The sequence below is a fragment of the Oncorhynchus gorbuscha genome, linkage group LG05 (assembly GCF_021184085.1).
Source record: "Oncorhynchus gorbuscha isolate QuinsamMale2020 ecotype Even-year linkage group LG05, OgorEven_v1.0, whole genome shotgun sequence".
Lineage (NCBI taxonomy): Eukaryota > Metazoa > Chordata > Actinopteri > Salmoniformes > Salmonidae > Oncorhynchus > Oncorhynchus gorbuscha.
This window is the reverse complement of record NC_060177.1, coordinates 64,201,893-64,219,935: the sequence shown is the minus strand read 5'-3', so window position 1 is coordinate 64,219,935 and position 18,043 is coordinate 64,201,893. Positions and strand designations below refer to the sequence as shown.

Below are 18,043 nucleotides of genomic sequence, written 5' to 3'. Positions count from 1 at the left end.
GAGTCTTAACCACCAGTCATCTTGTCTCAGTGTACACATCTTAAAGGGCAACTCCACCAGTAACATCATTGTCATTATCTCCAGCACTATACTATTGTCTACATATGTGGAGACGGTACATTTCTATATTTTGTAGAAAAAAAATATCTCGTTTAAAAGTTCTACCTGATTTGTGGTGACGTGGGAAGTCAGAAAATACTCTCCTGGCGAGAAAATGACAGGTTTTTCTACTTTTAACCCTGCCCTGTGATGTCACAGATCATAGAAACGTGCCGTTTCCCCATAATGTAGACACTGGTATGGTGCTGGAGACAATGGATGAGGTTGAAAAGTGGCAGAATTATCCTTTTTTAAGTCTCATCCTTTACTTTGTCTTCTCCCCTCTGCAGAGCTGAAAGGGGAGAGTAAAAGCCACGCTGTGCTAGACAAGGGGAGGTCAGAGATTGAACCGCCTGAAGAAGGCCACAGAGCAGACCAGGGCTGTGTCCACTCCAGCGATGAGGAATTTGAGGAGGAAGACCAGAGAAAGGAGGAGCAATGCAGGAGGGCCAGTGAGAGTGATGAGGTGGGCCATGACTGCAGTGGTTCCAGACCTTTGCTGCTGGATTCAGATGAAGAGGAGGAGCACCGGTCTGAATTACACCTCCCACCCTCCCAGCCACGCCTATCACACCCACAACTCTCCACTCCCTCCCACCAACCTACCCCAGGCCCACATGTCCCATGCCAGAATAATTCCCAACAGATGCCCCAGAAAGCCAGGGGGGGTGAGGTTGTCCCTGATGTCTTATCCAAAGTCCCCTTCAAGGTTGGACAGGAAGAGGCAGGCGATGTGTTCGCAAATGCCCCGTTCCCACGTCCCCTTGTTGTGACTCAACAGCATCCAGATGTCTTTCTGCAGGCCCCCTTTGTGAAGCCCAAGACCCTCCACCCTCACCCAGCTGTGCTTTACCCTGTGGCCTCTGAAACAGCCCTCTTGAGCCAGGTGGCCCCGCAGCCTTTCCGCCCACAGGCCCTGGCCAAGTACTCCCGACACTTTCAAGGCCCATTGCCTCAGCAGCCTGTGACAGCTCAGAGGGTGTTGTCCAGCGTGAGCAGGCAGACTGCTGTGAGCTCAGTACCCGTGGGACCCTTACACTCCTGGACAGAGGTGAGTGCAGTAGACCCCTTTGTCTCTGCGCCCTTTCACCTCAAGGCCCCGCAAGAGAAGCCCTGAAAGCTCCCATCCTTCCCTACAAAGCAGGGGAGCCAGCATTGGAGGCCACACCTGTGCACACTACACTAAAGCATACACACTGCATGCTGTCACCAGCACCGGAGCTGGGCTGCAGGGTGGCATAGAACTCTTAAGATCTTATCCTTTACCAACTCGGAAAGGTCTTGAAATTGCGCACGGTCATCATTGCACTTTTTTGCTGCATTAGAATAGAGGTTCCAGTCAGTCTCAGTTATCCCTGTGCTGGTAGCTGTCATATCCTTTGGTATGCACAGAGGATATGGCAGTTTTTTTTTTCTGCCTACCTCAGTTTGTCCATTGCTCAATTTAGAGAGCTTCTTGACGGGGGGCAGTGTTGGAGGTTTAGAATCAGACAGGACACACACACACACATCCCCCGTTCTAGGGTTAACCGCTTAATGAAATTTGACCCTCTGCTTCTTCACTCAGTTCATTATCCATTGCTCTGTAAGGTCCAATAAGTATTCCCATGACAGCCCTGATCTCTGTGTGATGATGTCACTACTCATCCAGGGGTTATCCTCTCACAGGGGCCCGAGAAAGGCCTCCTGTATTGGATCCTCTACACGTCTTATATACTTCTGTTTGTTTTGGAAGTTATCTGATGACCATTTTAGCCTATTTAGTGGTGTATACTTTATACGAAGTAGGTTAATGTACATCTGGTGGTGCTGTCATTTTTATCATTTATAATATTAATCCGATGCTGGATTATGTTGCACATGTCAAACTATAATGCATTATGAGTTGACATTTTAGCCTTTGTTTTGATCCAATCCTTCCAATCCGTTTATGGTCACCTGACTCAGTGCTGCTAAAGTCAGCCTAAGGCATCTGTCACTTACTGTACATGCAGGGGATATAGTACAGAGCATACCTTACTGAGGCCAAAGGTCAGAGTTTCACCTTAAACCTGTCATCACTGGTGGGTGCCTCTGCTGTATGTAATTTGGTGTTAGTTGACTTTAATTTTGAACTGAGGTTGTTAATGTTGTAGCAGAGACGCCTTATAGAAGTCCTCAAATCTCACGACCAGCACTGTCGGCAAAGTCCCAGTCAGCACCTCCACTACACTCCGTCAGCATCTATTGTTAATGCTATGTAACTCTATGCACTCACATTCCACACCTGCTCATTCAATCATTTTCTTAAATAGCAAGCCTACATTCTACCTGCACTCGATTCAATAAGATTTGGAAACCTTTACAATCAGCAACCAATTCAACCTTTACAAATCAGCACCCCATGTCAGAACATATCAGAATAACTAAAACCCTTGTGAAGCACCTCAAGCAAAACACACAACTTTCACCTGTAGCAAGTCAGACACACACTTCCCTACACATGCTCAAAAGACACACTTCCAAGTAAAGGGTCAACACATGGTTTCTTCATAAACCCAGAAGCGTTCGCACTTCTACACCAGATTTTGCATTCCTTTTTTTATAGCCATATGAAATGCTGATATGGTATTCTGCTGACTATTGTAGAGTCTTGAAGCACTTTTCAATGTTTGCGATCCATTACATGACTTAGTGATGGTGTGGACCAATAGACTTTCTCATCTACTTGATTCAAAGTAAGAATCCCCGTCTTAAAAGGAGAAATTATTCTGATTTGCTTTTTGTCATTCGTGATTACTCTTTGTATAACATGTTAATTCATCTGCCGTGCAAATGAAGACTGAACATCAGCAGCAATGATAATGTACTCTACAATTACATGTGTTGAGGTGACACAGCTTTCTGAAGTTGTTAATTGTTTTTTTGTGTAGGTCATTTCCTGGAAAACTTAAAAGCAGCATTTTTGTTTGATTTGTCTGACTGTAATATGTTGTCGTAAAGTGTGGTGGCTGATTCAACAGCAAGCCTCACCTGCTGAACCCTAAAGGCACCCATATCAAAATACTTGAGTCATGCAAAGCTTGCCATTCAACACCATATCTTGTATGTCCTTGCGTAAAGATGAAGATAAATAAATGTATGCAAAACAAGTAAATCTCAGTTGTAATTTGTTGCATTTGTGTATCATGAGACGCACCCATATGCAATGTATGTTATAAGATGAACGTTCTCTACCTTGTGGTTAGAGAATAGGTATGTATTACACTGAACTAAAATAAATGCAACATGTAAAGTGTTGGTCCCATGTTTGAACTGACATTAAAAGATCCCAGAAATCTTCCATACACACACTTAATTTGCTCAAATTGTGGGGGAAAAAATTATCCTTTGCCAAGATAATCCATCCACCTGACAAGTGTGGCGTATCAAGAAGCTGATTAAACAGAATGATCATTACACAATTGCACCTTGAGCTGGGGACAAAAGGCCATTAAAATGTGCAGTTTTGTCACAACACAATCCCACAGATGTTTCAAGTATGCTAACTGCAGGAATGTCCACCAGAGCTGTTGCTAGAGAATTTAATGTTAATGTATCTACCATAAGCCGCCCCCAACGTTGTTTTAGAAGATTTGGCAGTACATCCAACCAACCTCAAAATCGCAGACCATAAGTGACGACACCAGCCTAGGATCTCCACATCTGGATTCTACACCTGCAGGATCATCTCAGATCAGCCACCCGGACAGCTTATGAAACTGGGTTTGCACAACAGAATAATTTGTGCTGAAATTGTCTCAGGGAAGCTCGTCATCCGCACCAGGGGTCTTGACCTGACTGCAGTTTGGCGTCGCAACCAACTTTAGTGGGAAAATGCTCACCTTCGATGGCCACTGGCACTCTGGAGAAATGTGCTCTTCACGGAGGAATCCCGGTTTCAACTGTACCAGGCAGATGACGTTGCGGCTGCGAGCAGTTTGCTGACGTCAACGTTGTGAATAGAGTGTCCCGTGGTGGTGGGGTAAATGCTTTTGGCAGGCATAAGCTTCGGACAACGATCACAATTGCATTTTACTGATGGCAATTTGAATGCACAGATACCGTGACGAGATCCTGAGGCCCATTGTCGTGCCATTCATCTGCCATCACCTCATGTTTCAGCATGATAATGCACGGCCCCCTGTCTCAAGGATCTGTACACAATTCCTGGAAGCTGAAAGTGTCCCAGTTCTTCCATGCCCTGCATACTCAGAAATGTCACCCATTGAGCCTGCTTGGGATGCTCTGGATCAACGTGTACGACAGCATGTTCCAGTTCCGGATAATATCCAGCAACTTCGCACAGCCATTGAAGAAGAGTGGGACAACATTCCACATGCTATGTTCAACAGCCTGATCAACTACGTGAAGGAGCTGTCGCGCTGCACGAGGCAAATGGTGGTCACCAGATACTGACTGGTTTTCTGATCCAAGCCCCTAACTTTTTTTTAAAGGTATCTGTGACCAACATATTTATGTCTGTATTCTCAGTCATGTGAAATCTATAGATTAAGGCTTAATTTATTTATTTCAATTGACTGATTCCCTTGTGAACTATCATCACAATCTTAGAAGTTGTTGCATGTTGCATTTCTATTTTTGTTCAGTGTATACAGGAACCATGTTTTGGTTCCTACACAAAATGTGGTTCCAGGGAAATAATACAAGGACGGTTTCTTCCTTGGAGTTTACAGGAAATTGCGTATAAGCATCACAAACATGGCGACTTACAGGCAGGTCGGGAGGTTGTTGGGTATTTCTGCAAGAATTTCAAGTCCGTAAGTTGTGCTCTGTTGAACACTGACTGAGGATGTCTTTAAAGCTGTAGTAATGCATGTTTTCACCTTTTCCTCTCACTACGTGTTCGTCAACTAATTAGTTAGCGGCTAACCTTTAGCTAGCTCTGTTTCATAAGATAAGGTCTGACGCAGTTTAGGAGTAGCGAGGTAACGTGATTATTGTAGCTCAATTTCCAGTAAAAAGTTATTATAGTTGCAATATGATTGAACTGGTTTAATAAAACATTTAATTTGTAGCTAGCAAACTAGCTAGTTGCTCAGCTTGCCTCATTGGTGAAAAATACAACCCCACCGAGCTCAGCAAGCACAATAATATCCCTACTTGCATAATTAATACGGGTGCGTTTGATCAGAGGAATATTTTCATACTGGATTTTTTTTAAATAAATTGCTGCCCAGATCTCCAACTAATTAAATTGTCAGCATGCTGTGTTCCAATAGTGTTGCATCATGTGACATCATATTGTCAAATCAAGCGTGATGTGACTGATTCTGTTTTTATTTGGTCTGGTTGATCGCGGTGATCAATTTACCCTATTCTTATTCTAAATTGATCAAAATGTTTTTTCTTTAGGCTTGCTGTGCGTGCATATCAGTTTGCTGGACTGCATTGGACTTCACACAACATTGGTGTTACCAGGAGATGGTCACTGCCACCATTTTCAGTTGTATCTGGTAGGCATGAAAACCCTGTACAGTGTATAGAAATGTCTTCGAGAGCTATCTAAAATGTGTTTTAGCACCACAATTGCTCAAATTACTTTGACACTATGCCCCTCTTTCCAGCAAGGACCATGTTTATTCAGACCCAGGACACTCCCAACCCAAACAGCTTGAAATTTCTGCCTGGTCGCATGGTCCTTGAACAAGGAACGATGGATTTTACTGCACCCCGTGAAGCCTATTGCTCCCCCCTCGCAAGGTTAATGACTTAGGCTACTGAAACCATGCCTACCAGTATTGAAAATAACATTTTAAACAATTAAAAGAACAAGCAGTCAGACATTTTGTTACAGCCATAACTTATATTGGGCAACATTGTAATACGTATTATTTCTTCAGGCAGCTATTTAGAATCGATGGTGTCAAGGGTGTCTTTTTGGGTCCTGACTTCATAACCATAACAAAGGTAATATTACCAGTCATTTACATGTATATTTGAAAATGTCATGTCTGAGTCATGGGTAGAAATGATGAGAATTGCTCTGTTTCTGGCTTATTCAGACAGATGTAGATCTGGAATGGAAGTTAATCAAACCTGATGTGTTTGCTGCCATTATGGACTTCTTCACATCTGGACTCCCTGTTGTTAATGAGGAGGACACCCCTCGTGCAGATACAGGTATGGAACAGACAAACACTTTATAAGGCAGTACAATACCGCCACCTTACATAGGATAGGCGATAGATGCACACACACAAAAATGACTGTACTGAGTTATATTGTATGCAACAAAGAAAGGGGTGAAATTATACTTTTGTTTGTTAAAAAAAATGTATTCTTGACATGGTAGGGGTCAATTATTGACACCTCTGTTTTCAGTACCTTGTGGTGTATAATCTGGAGTCCAGAAGCAGAACTTGCAGTTGAACAAAATACATCTGGTGTTATTCCATTTTGTTTTACAAATCTAAACTTTAGGAGAAGTGGAACAAAAATCAAGAACAACATTCTTTCTCCCTTGCAAGTCTGCTACTGCCATGCCAAAAACAAGTTCCTTAGCCCCACACAAGTGTGTTAAATCTGCTCATTAAAAGCTCTGGTGGGGGCCTGAGTGCGGCCTAGTTGCAGAGAGTGGTGCTCTCCACTGCCGTGGGGCTGAACTTTGTGACAGCTGTTTCTCATGCGCTTTGTTGCGGTTGCTATCTGTGATCCTGAAAATAGTTTCTCCAGAATAGGCACATTCTCGCGCTCACGGGTTAACATGGCATTCTTCATATAGTTACATAAAACTCTGGCCCGATGAACTTGGCCTTCTCAGTATTCATCCATTAGTTTAGTTCATATAAATACAACAATTGAATGGGTTTCTTTTGGGAGTGTTCAATGACATTCTTATGCTCACTGAGCGTATCTTATAATCTCTTCCTCTGAACATCTCTTTTACATGTCCCATCTTCCACATTTGACATGGGATTTTGTATTTGTGCAACATCTCCAACCTTGAATGTGACCTCGTTGGTTAACTTCTCCACACTTGTTCCTCATGTGCCTCTGTCTGCAGGATCTCCCACTGTCTTTCCCACTGCAGTGTCTCCATTTTTCTGGAAGTGTCAGACTTTTAGGATTTCATCCACTCTGTTAGCAATGAATGGTTTCCATTGTTTGACTGTGGTGTTGATCCAATGGAGTGTTATCATTGAGTTTGTCCAGTCGTGAACTTGTACATCACTCATCTTCAAGTTGCTCTTTAGATGGTTTCCTAATCTTGCTCCTATTGCTGCTTCTGGAAGTTCTAGTCTGGGTGGAGTTTTCAATGGAGAACTATTGTCTTGGCTGTGATTAGACCTGTAGTGCATTCTCCTTCTGCATTTGCTGTGTGCATGTACCTAGTGGATAAATCTTGTGGAAGCTCTTCATCCCATGATAGGCCCGGTTTCCACATTTCTTGGAATGGACACTTGATCCTAATGCTGACTGTGGATACAATCTGATTGAATATTCAAGCAGCTGATTGAAGTAGTCATTTTGTGATCTTGTCTTTCAGGAATTCAATCAAATCTGTCCTTTCAAACAGTCATCAGTGTCTGATCTCTGTTAATCCTAGTAAGCAACTTTTTACGGAGTTTGACTTTCCACTTCAACATGTTCTGTTACATTCTCTTGTGTCCATTCACTTGGCAGCTCATTTAAATGTGTTTTCCATTTACATATGTTCATGCTTGCGCTGTCCATGATCTCTTTAGCCTTCGTGGTTAGATCAGAGGCTGTTCCTTTGTCCTCTGTGCCGCAAATAAGGTTGTCAACATACAAGTATTCCCTCAGTGCAGTTACCACTCCTGGATAGACCCCTGTCATACTTGTTCAGATGTTGTTTGATCGTGGCTGCTGAAAGGAATTGGCGGATGCTCCAAATGGAACTCTCGTCTTTCTCAGTGTACATCATGATTTCTTCATTTGTCATTGGGATGTCACTTTTCCATAAGAACCTCCAAAATACTTCTGTCCATTTCGTTTAGAGAGATTTGCAAAAATGCTTTCGTGATGTCTGCCATTAGCTCCATTCTGTGCTGCCTGAACTTAATCAGAATACTCAACAAGTAATGGTTTAGATTTGGTCCTGTTAGTAAGCAGTCATTTAACAAACTACTAATATATACATATTTTTTACCTTTATTTAAGTCAGTTAAGTTAAGAACAAATTCTTATTTTCAATGACGGCCTTGGAATAGTGGGTACTTCCGGCGCCGACAGAGATGGCTGCCTCGCTTCGCGTTCCTAGGAAACTATGCAGTTTTTTTTTTTTTTTTACGTGTTATTTCTTACATTAGTACCCCAGGTCATCTTAGGTTTCATTACATACAGTCGAGAAGAACTACTGAATATAAGATCAGCGTCAACCTACCATCAGTACGACCAATAATATGTTTTTCGCGACGCGGATCCTGTGTTCTGCCTTACAAACAGGACAACGGAATGGATCGCATGCAGCGACCCAAAAAAACAACTCCGAAAAAGAGGGAAATGCGGCGGTCTTCTGGTCAGACTCCGGAGACGAGCACACCGTGCACCACTCCCGAGCATTCTTCTTGCCAATGTCCAGTCTCTAGACAACAAGGTTGATGAAATCCGAGCAAGGGTAGCATTCCAGAGGGACATCAGAGACTGTAACGTTCTGTGCTTCACGGAAACATGGCTCACTGGAGAGACGCTATCCGAAGCGGTGCAGCCAGCTGGTTTCTCCACGCATCGCGCCAACAGAAACAAACACCTTTCTGGTAAGAAGAGGGGCGGGGCGTATGCCTTATGACTAAAGAGACATGGTTTGATGAAAGAAACATACAGGAACTCAAATCCTTCTGTTCACCTGATTTAGAATTCCTCACAATCAAATGTAGACCGCATTATCTACCAAGAGAATTCTCTTCGATTATAATCACAGCCGTATATATCCCCCCCAAAGCAGACACATCGATGGCTCTGAACAAACTTTATTTAACTCTTTGCAAACTGGAAACCATTTATCCGGAGGCTGCATTCATTGTAGCTGGGGATTTTAACAAGGCTAATCTGAAAACAAGACTCCCTAAATTTTATCAGCATATCGATTGCGCAACCAGGGGTGGAAAAACCTTGGATCATTGTTACTCTAAATTCCGCGACGCATATAAGGCCCTGCCCCGCCCCCTTTCGGAAAAGCTGACCACGACTCCATTTTGATGATCCCTGCCTACAGACAGAAACTAAAACTAGAGGCTCCCACGCTGAGGTCTGTCCAACGCTGGTCCGACCAAGCTGACTCCACACTCCAAGACTGCTTCCAGCACGTGGGCTTTAATATGTTTCGTATTGCGTCAGATAACAACATTGACGAATACGCTGATTCGGTGTGCGAGTTCATTAGAACGTGCGTTGAATATGTCATTCCCATAGCAACGATTAAAACATTCCCTAACCAGAAACCGTGGATTGATGGCAGCATTTGCGTGAAACTGAAAGCGCGAACCACTGCTTTTAATCAGTGCAAGGTGTCTGGTAACATGACCGAATACAAACAGTGCAGCTATTCCCTCCGCAAGGCTATCAAACAAGCTAAGCGTCAGTACGGAGACAAAGTAGAATCTCAATTCAACGGCTCAGACACGAGGCATGTGGCAGGGTGTACAGTCAATCACGGACTACAGGAAGAAATCCAGCCCAGTCACGGATCAGGATGTCTTGCTCCCAGGCAGACTAAATAACTTTTTTGCCCACTTTGAGGACAATACAGTGCCACTGACACGGCCTGCAACGAAAACATGCGGTCTCTCTTTCACTGCAGCCGAGGTGAGTAAGACATTTAAACGTGTTAACCCTCGCAAGGCTGCAGGCCCAGACTGCATCCCCAGCCGCGCCCTCAGAGCATGCGCAGACCAGCTGGCCGGTGTGTTTACGGACATATTCAATCAATCCCTATACCAGTCTGCTGTTCCCACATGCTTCAAGAGGGCCACCATTGTTCCTGTTCCCAAGAAAGCTAAGGTAACTGAGCTAAACGACTACCGCCCCGTAGCACTCACTTCCGTCATCATGAAGTGCTTTGAGAGACTAGTCAAGGACCATATCACCTCCACCCTAGACCCACTCCAATTTGCTTACCGCCCAAATAGGTCCACAGACGATGCAATCTCAACCACACTGCACACTGCCCTAACCCATCTGGACAAGAGGAATACCTATGTGAGAATGCTGTTCATCAACTACAGCTCGGCATTCAACACCATAGTACCCTCCAAGCTCGTCATCAAGCTCGAGACACTGGGTCTCGACCCCGCCCTGTGCAACTGGGTACTGGACTTCCTGACGGGCTGCCCCCAGGTGGTGAGGGTAGGTAACATCTCCTCCCCTCTGATCCTCAACACTGGGGCCCCACAATGGTGCGTTCTGAGCCCTCTCCTGTACTCCCTGTTCACCCACGACTGCGTGGCCACGCACGCCTCCAACTCAATCATCAAGTTTGCGGACGACACAACAGTGGTAGGCTTGATTACCAACAACGACTAGACGGCCTACAGGGAGGAGGTGAGGGCCCTCGGAGTGTGGTGTCAGGAAAATAACCTCACACTCCACGTCAACAAAACTAAGGAGATGATTGTGGACTTCAGGAAACAGCAGAGGGAACACCCCCCTATCTACATCGATGGAACAGTAGTGGAGAGGGTAGCTAGTTTTAAGTTCCTCGGCATACACATCACAGACACTGAATTGGTCCACTCACACAGACAGCATCGTGAAGAAGGCGCAGCAGCGCCTCTTCAACCTCAGGAGGCTGAAGAAATTCGGCTTGTCACCAAAAGCACTCACAAACTTCTACAGATGCACAATCGAGAGCATCCTGGCGGGCTGTATCGTCGCCTGGTACGGCAACTGCTCCGCCCACAACCGTAAGGCTCTCCAGAGGGTAGTGAGGTCTGCTCAACGCATCACCGGGGGCAAACTACCTGCCCTCCAGGACACCTACACCACCCGATGTTACAGGAAGGCCATAAAGATCATCAAGGACATCAACCACCCGAGCCACTGCCTGTTCACCTCGCTATCATCCAGAAGGCGAGGTCAGTACAGGTGCATCAAAGCTGGGACCGAGAGACTGAAAAACAGCTTCTATCTCAAGGCCATCAGACTGTTAAACAGCCACCACTAACATTGAGTGGCCGCTGCCAACACACTGACTCAACTCCAGCCACTTTAATAATGGGAATTGATGGGAATGATGTAAATATATCACTAGCCACTTTAAACAATGCTAGCTTATATAATGTTACTTACCCTACATTATTCATCTCATATGCATACGTATATACTGTACTCTATATCATCGACTGCATCCTTATGTAATACATGTATCACTAGCCACTTTAACTATGCCACTTTGTTTACATACTCAATTTGTATGTATATACTGTACTTGATACCATCTACTGTATCTTGCCTATGCTGCTCTGTACCATCACTCATTCATATATCCTTATGTACATATTCTTTATCCCCTTACACTGTGTATAAGACAGTAGTTTAGGAATTGTTAGTTAGATTACTTGTTGGTTATTACTGCATTGTCGGAACTAGAAGCACAAGCATTTCGCTACACTCGCATTAACATCTGCTAACCATGTGTATGTGACAAATAAATTTGATTTGATAACTGCCTTGTTCATGAGCAGAACGACAGATTTTTACCTTGTCAGCTCGGGGATTCAATCTTGAGTCCAACGCTCTAACCACTAGGCTACCTGCTGCCCCACTATCTCTCATGCGAGGATGCATCAACCACTACTCTGAGCTTGATAGTTGTCCTCTCCTTGATCACTGTGATCCGGTAGGTAGTATACAGGTTTATCTGAATGATCACTAAGCACCTGCTCAACAATACCTTGGCTAAGATTGATACAGTGCCTTCAGAAAATATTAATTCAGTTGCCCCTTGACTTTTTACACATTTTGCTGTGTTGCAGCCTGAATTCAAAATAGATTCAATAAATAAAATCTCACCCATCTACACACAATATCCCACAATGACAGTGAAAACATGTTTTATAGAAATTTAATGAAATACAGAAATCCAATTTATATAACTATTCACACACCTGATTCAATACATCTTACAATCACCTTTGGCAGCGATTTACAGCTGTGATTCTTTTGGGGTGAGTTAAGAGCTTTGCACACCTGGATTGTACAATATTTGCACATTCTTTTTTTAAATTCTTCAACTGCTGTCAGGTTGGTTGTTAGTCATTGATTGCCATAAATGTTTAAGTCTTGCCATAGAAGTTTAGTCGAGCAGTTTAGTCGAGCAGTAGCAAAAACACCCGTCTGATTCGCGCCTGTCTGAGTCCGTGGGGATGGCACAGACCATCGCTCTAAGGCGTGCTACTGAAATTGTATATGGTTATTACATAAGAACAATGGTGCAACACTAATAAAACAATGTTCTCCTGTGTTGGATAGTGGTCACTGTCCGTGGTTCTGAAACGCATCAGTGCGCTGTTGAACTGGCACCTTTTCCTAGACCATGTTGCTATGCGTTAACCAGCATATTGGTGTTGAGAAAAATGCAGTGAGGCAGCAGCGGAGTTAGGAGACTAGAAAACAGCCCTTGCTTTAATTGTCTAAGAAAAGTGAGGAGAGAGGATACCCCTACTTAATTAGGTGTATAATCAATAGCCTAGCTGTTAAATGTGCCTGGTTTTATAAATGACCGTACCAGTCAAAAAAATAGTGAATACTGCAAAACCCATTGCATTATTCACGACTTTGTTCAAGCTATCCATGGGAGTTTCATTTTCAGCGTTCCAGTCAATCTCATTCAATGTTTGTTCCTTTGCAATGAATTGTTCCATACATTCCTCCAAGATACTCCCATTAGGGTTTTCCTCTCCCAGTACCTGATCAATTCTGTTCAACAGCCTTGTTGCCGTCCTTGTCGTTTTTGACTGTTTCAATCGTGCAAGTTCCCTCATTGTTTCTCCTGGTCAACTCCACGTTTCCAATATAATGCTCCGTATCAATTTTTCTTGTCATTTTCTTTGAGGAAACTTTCCCTCTTGGGTTTTGGCATCAACTTGTGGCGTATAATCAGGAGTCCCGAAGTATTACTTGCAGTTTAAAAAATCTTTTATGCCCTATTTTATTTCAAATCTTAACTTTAGGGGAAGTGGACCAATAATCTAAATGAAAATGCCATTATTTTGCCCTTGCAGGTCTGCTCCTGCCAGGACAAACCAATTTGGCATGGCACCTGTAGCCCAGCACAAGTGTATTGAAATTGATCATTAAAAGCTTTGCTTTGGTGGGGGGCTCGGAGCAGTCCAGAGTGGCGGTGAACTCTGAGCGGTTTCTCCTGCACTTGCTTGCAGTCACACTCCGTGGTCCTGAAAATGTATTATTAGGATTAGGCACCTTTGGCTTGGGGGTTAACATGACATTCTTCATAAAGTTATAACACCTCACCAACGAGAATAACCGCACTGAACATTTTCTTTTTTTAGATGTAGGAATTGGAGAACTCATAGGGAGTGATTTTAGACCATTCCTCCACACTGAATCCTTCCACATTCTTGATATCCTGTGCATAAGACCTGCCCTCTTCGATGCAAACCATATGTTTTAATGTCCGGAGATTGCCATTGTAAGATGTAGATTTTTTTGGTGGAGGGGCCAATTAACCATTTCTTTGTGGATTTTGATGTTTGCTTGGTCTTGCTGGATGATCCAAGTTTCCACCTCCTGGCAAAGGTGGCCGCTGGGTAAAGTTCACGATTCCGTTGACCTTAACAAGGGATCAGGACCAGCGGACGCAAAATAGCCCCATAAGATCCACCACCATATTTTACAGTAGTTGTGGGGTTATTTTCTGTTCCTGCATTATTATTTTGATGCCTAACCCACCACTGGTGTGCGTGGCCAATGTCATCTGACCAAAGCACTAGTTCCAATCCAAGTGCAGTTTAGCAAAGTCCAGGCATTTACATTTGTTGGATGACATGAAAATAGAGCTCTTTGGTGGGTTTGACGTTGATATGCCACTCATTTCGATCTACCATTTTCAACCCGTATACGAATTACAGGCTGTGAATGGAAAGGGCTACCTATTATATTAAAGATGGTTGCATTTATTTCCTGTGTTAAATGTTAAGTAATTTAAGCATATTTTTGCGTGAACTGTTCCTTTTGTCTTTACAGCACCATCAGATGATGATGATGAGGTGATTGCTATGATCAAAGAGCTTCTGGACACCCGAATCAGGTATCATTACTGTAGTTATACATAGCCTTTAGCTGATATCTCCCTCCCTGTTATCAGAAGTGTCTCTGCTCAATGCAGTATCTGTATGTATTAAATTCTTAACTCATGTGGCTATCCCCAGGCCAACAGTGCAGGAAGATGGTGGAGATGTCCTGTATTGTGGCTTTGACGATGGCATTGTAAAGCTGAAGCTGCAGGGCTCCTGCACCAGTTGCCCCAGCTCCATGGTCACTCTGAAGAGTGGCATCCAGAATATGTTGCAGTTCTATGTCCCTGAAGTAGAAGGGGTGGAGCAGGTTTGTACCCTGTACAAAAGAACGAGCAGAATTTTAGGTGGTTGCCTGTAGGTCTAGTTCTCGATTTCACAAGACGAACCTAACGTGTCATGTACTTTTCCAGGTGAAGGATGAGCAAGAGGAGGTTGCCCAAGGCTGAGTCCAATGGAAACTACTCAGACCCTATAGACATTCCTCTTACCCTCTACCCTCCTGCAGCCACTCCTGACTCCAGTATAGCTGATTAATCCGCATCGTAGAGGCTTGTCTAAAGCACAGCAGTGACGAAGGAAGAACTGCACTGTTATTTTGAGAGATTTGTCATTGGACTTCATAAGTTCCCGGAGATTGTCAGCTGTCAACCTTTCTGGCTATGGGACTTGGTGTGTAAGAGAGGACCCTGCCTTGTCTGAAGTAGTGTCCTTGTCCTGCTGTTTTGTTTTTTTTGGAAGGATTCCAGGCTGGGGTCCACAAACTTTTGTCTGACAATGTATTTATTGCAGTATCTCATATTATCACACCATATAACTCAGTAAGTATTGGTTATTAAAAAAACAACTCCATCTATATACAACACAAATGAGCAGACTGTATAATGTAAATAAAGTACATTGAATTACGTGTATGAAATTATTTGATAGAATTCCCTGAATATTGGCTACCAAACCCTTTGTCAATCTGATGGGAAAAAGTGCACATGTTGCATGGATAGAGGATACTCCTTTTGCCATTATGGTCTGGAGGAAAGCTTGAGTTTGCATTGCTTTCTAAGTCTGTTACTATTATCGAACATTTAAATAAGTGATTAAAGACATAATTTATACATTTCTGTGTCATTTTGTTATATTTTTTTAATCGTCCACAAACCCTCATCTCTGTGCAGTCAACTATCTAAGTAACTTTTTGGGGTGATCCAACCAAATTCACATAAAAATGTGATTATAGATTGGTCATTCTCTGGGTATGTTTACATGCACATTAATAATTTCATATTAAACTGATTATGGCAGTAGACAGATTATGGAAATAGTCATGTAACACCTTACTCTGCTTATCTTAATCGGCATAAGGTCAGAAACAAAGCATATGCCTATTAAAACACTTGGTTTTCGGAGTACTTTAAAGAATTATCAGTGGTGTGTATCCATGGATGCCAAGGGAAGCTAAGCTTCCCCAAAGAATTGCCCAGAAAAATATATATTTTCTGTCTTTTGTCTCTGTTTCTCAATTCACAAAAAGCTGACTAACTCACCAGAGAAAGCATCCGAGCGAGCGAAACAGTGCCCCTCTTTCTCGGTATGTGTAGCTCATCTATCAGATGCTGTCTGGTCAAAAGGAGAATTACATTGTTGCCGCCGTAGCATTGAATGCAAGGCAAGCCAGTGAGCATTTGGCCTCAATTAAAAATATATATAAAATAGGTCATTAGTGTTGAGCTAAACTGAGTGCGCTCTGCTGTGAATGGTCCTGTCTCATCAAAAAAAATCTTGAATTGTTGCATCTTGTTGTCATCCTCCTGTGGGCAGCTAGCTAGCTAAAATAGTCCCTTTCATAAATTCGCTATGGATGGAGATAGGGATTTAGACTTTTTTCTTAATTTTCCATACTAGCCAATGATTATAACGGCGATTCCGATCCTACTACCCTACTGTACTTTGCTCCATCTTTCCCTGGATCCTGACTAGTTTCCCAGTCCCTGCCACTGAAAAACATCCCCACAGCATGATGCTGCCACCACCGTGCTTCACTGTAGGGATGGTGCCAGGTTTCCTCCAGATGTGACGCTTAGGATTCAGGCCAAAGATTTCAACCTTGGTTTCATCAGAACAGAGAATCACAAGTAAGCCCATACCTCCCAAGCTGAGTTCTGGATAAGATCTGTGATCATCACCAAAGCTAAGATGAATTTTCATTAGTGTAGTTCGACCACTGTGAATGGCTTTGATCACATAAATAAACTCTCTGAAAGGTATTGGATACTTATTCAATGTTATAAATTGTTCATATATGAAAGAATATTACCCCTATTGTTGAAAACATCATGAACAAAGTTAAAATTCCTCTCATACCAGTTAGGCTAGAACAATGACTTATTCCTTACAGTTATGTCTGAATTATTCACAAAAGAGCTTTATCTGCGGAAAGGTTGTGCAGGAAACATATTTTCCAGGACATTAAAGCTTGTTGGTGAAACCTAGCCAATTTAGCAGGTAATCTTTCAGGAATATAATTACATAAATTTCATTAGAAATGTAAGACCTCCAAATTTATTAAACACATTGTTTGGAATGAAATAGCAAATTGATTCTGTATTGACCAAACATATTTTCAACCAATTTGATCTTGAAAGTGTTTTTTGTCAACAAAATCCAACACTTCCAGACCTTCAGATCTTAGTTTTCTCAATTTTAGGGGAGAAATCCATATGTTGTCGAAGTGTTTTTTTAATGTATTCCTAAATATTTAACAGTCCTATACAGGAATATTTTATATTTCTTTATCAGTCATATAAACATAAGATTTCACATTTAGAAATATTCAGTTTTAATCCAGATGCAATAGTGAATGCAGTGATAGCATTAAGGGCATGTGTGACCTGGTCTTTGTCTTTTTTTTAAAGAGTAGTATCGTGAGCCAGTTGGGATTTTTTTTATTTTTCTGTTTAAAAAAAATGTAAAAACCATGCAGATTTGCATTATTCAGAATATCTATAGGTAGAAGTTCCACTACCAAAATGACAAAATTGGGCATCCCTGTCAGACACTTCTGTTAATACTGAATATTTTGGATGTATTAAGGTTAAGTATCACAGAACTATTTATATCTGTTAAACATGCGAATGACTTTGATAAAATGTTTACCGAAACCAAACAATTTGAGACCAAAAGAGAAATGAATGTTCAATTGAGTCGAAGGCTTTACAGAAGTCTAAAAATAAAAATAACAGCATCTGAGTCAATTGCATCTGAATAATCGAAAAGGTCCAAGGCTAAACAAATGTTGAAACTTATGTGATGGCCCTTCATAAAGCCTGTTTGATTCTCTTTTAAAATGGTATCTATTCTTCTTTAATATTTTGGCATAAACCAGAGCAATCAATTTGTAATCAGTATTGAATAAAGTAATTGGTCTCCGATTGTCGATAAGAGAAGGGACTCTATCAGGCTTGGGAATCAGTGAAATAAGGCCCTGTTTCATGGTGGAGACCATTTCACCATTTTCAATGCAATCTTGAAACAAACAATAGGGTATTCTAACTCCCAAAACTGTCTATAGAAGTCAACTGACAGGCCATCAGGGCCAGGTGATTTCCATTTCTTTATTGAATTCAGAGCCTCTCTCATTTCCTTGATTGACACAGGTGATTCACAAACTGATGGGAAATCTTCCCCAATCACAG

General features: G+C 42.5%; 2 protein-coding genes across 11 annotated transcripts in view; both read left to right on the top strand.

Annotated features, from left to right (window-relative positions):
- Positions 1-3,235, top strand: part of LOC124036294 (AP2-associated protein kinase 1-like) — a 53,344-nt gene extending 50,109 nt beyond the window's left edge. For all 10 annotated transcript variants that reach the window (XM_046350680.1, XM_046350675.1, XM_046350678.1 and 7 more), the window contains one exon: positions 390-3,235. In XM_046350680.1, the coding sequence (XP_046206636.1) occupies positions 390-1,216 (827 nt within the window). In that variant the 3' untranslated portion in view covers positions 1,217-3,235. The remainder of the gene's footprint in view (positions 1-389) is intronic.
- Positions 3,236-4,782: 1,547 nt separating this feature from the next.
- On the top strand, positions 4,783-15,468 carry nfu1 (NFU1 iron-sulfur cluster scaffold homolog (S. cerevisiae)). Its single transcript, XM_046350669.1, has 8 exons — positions 4,783-4,898; positions 5,494-5,594; positions 5,706-5,841; positions 5,982-6,048; positions 6,144-6,261; positions 14,305-14,368; positions 14,490-14,664; positions 14,768-15,468. The coding sequence occupies exons 1-8, from the start codon at positions 4,840-4,842 to the stop codon at positions 14,801-14,803; spliced, it is 756 nt and encodes a 251-aa protein (XP_046206625.1). The 5' UTR covers positions 4,783-4,839; the 3' UTR covers positions 14,804-15,468.
- The last annotated feature ends 2,575 nt before the right edge of the window (positions 15,469-18,043 follow it).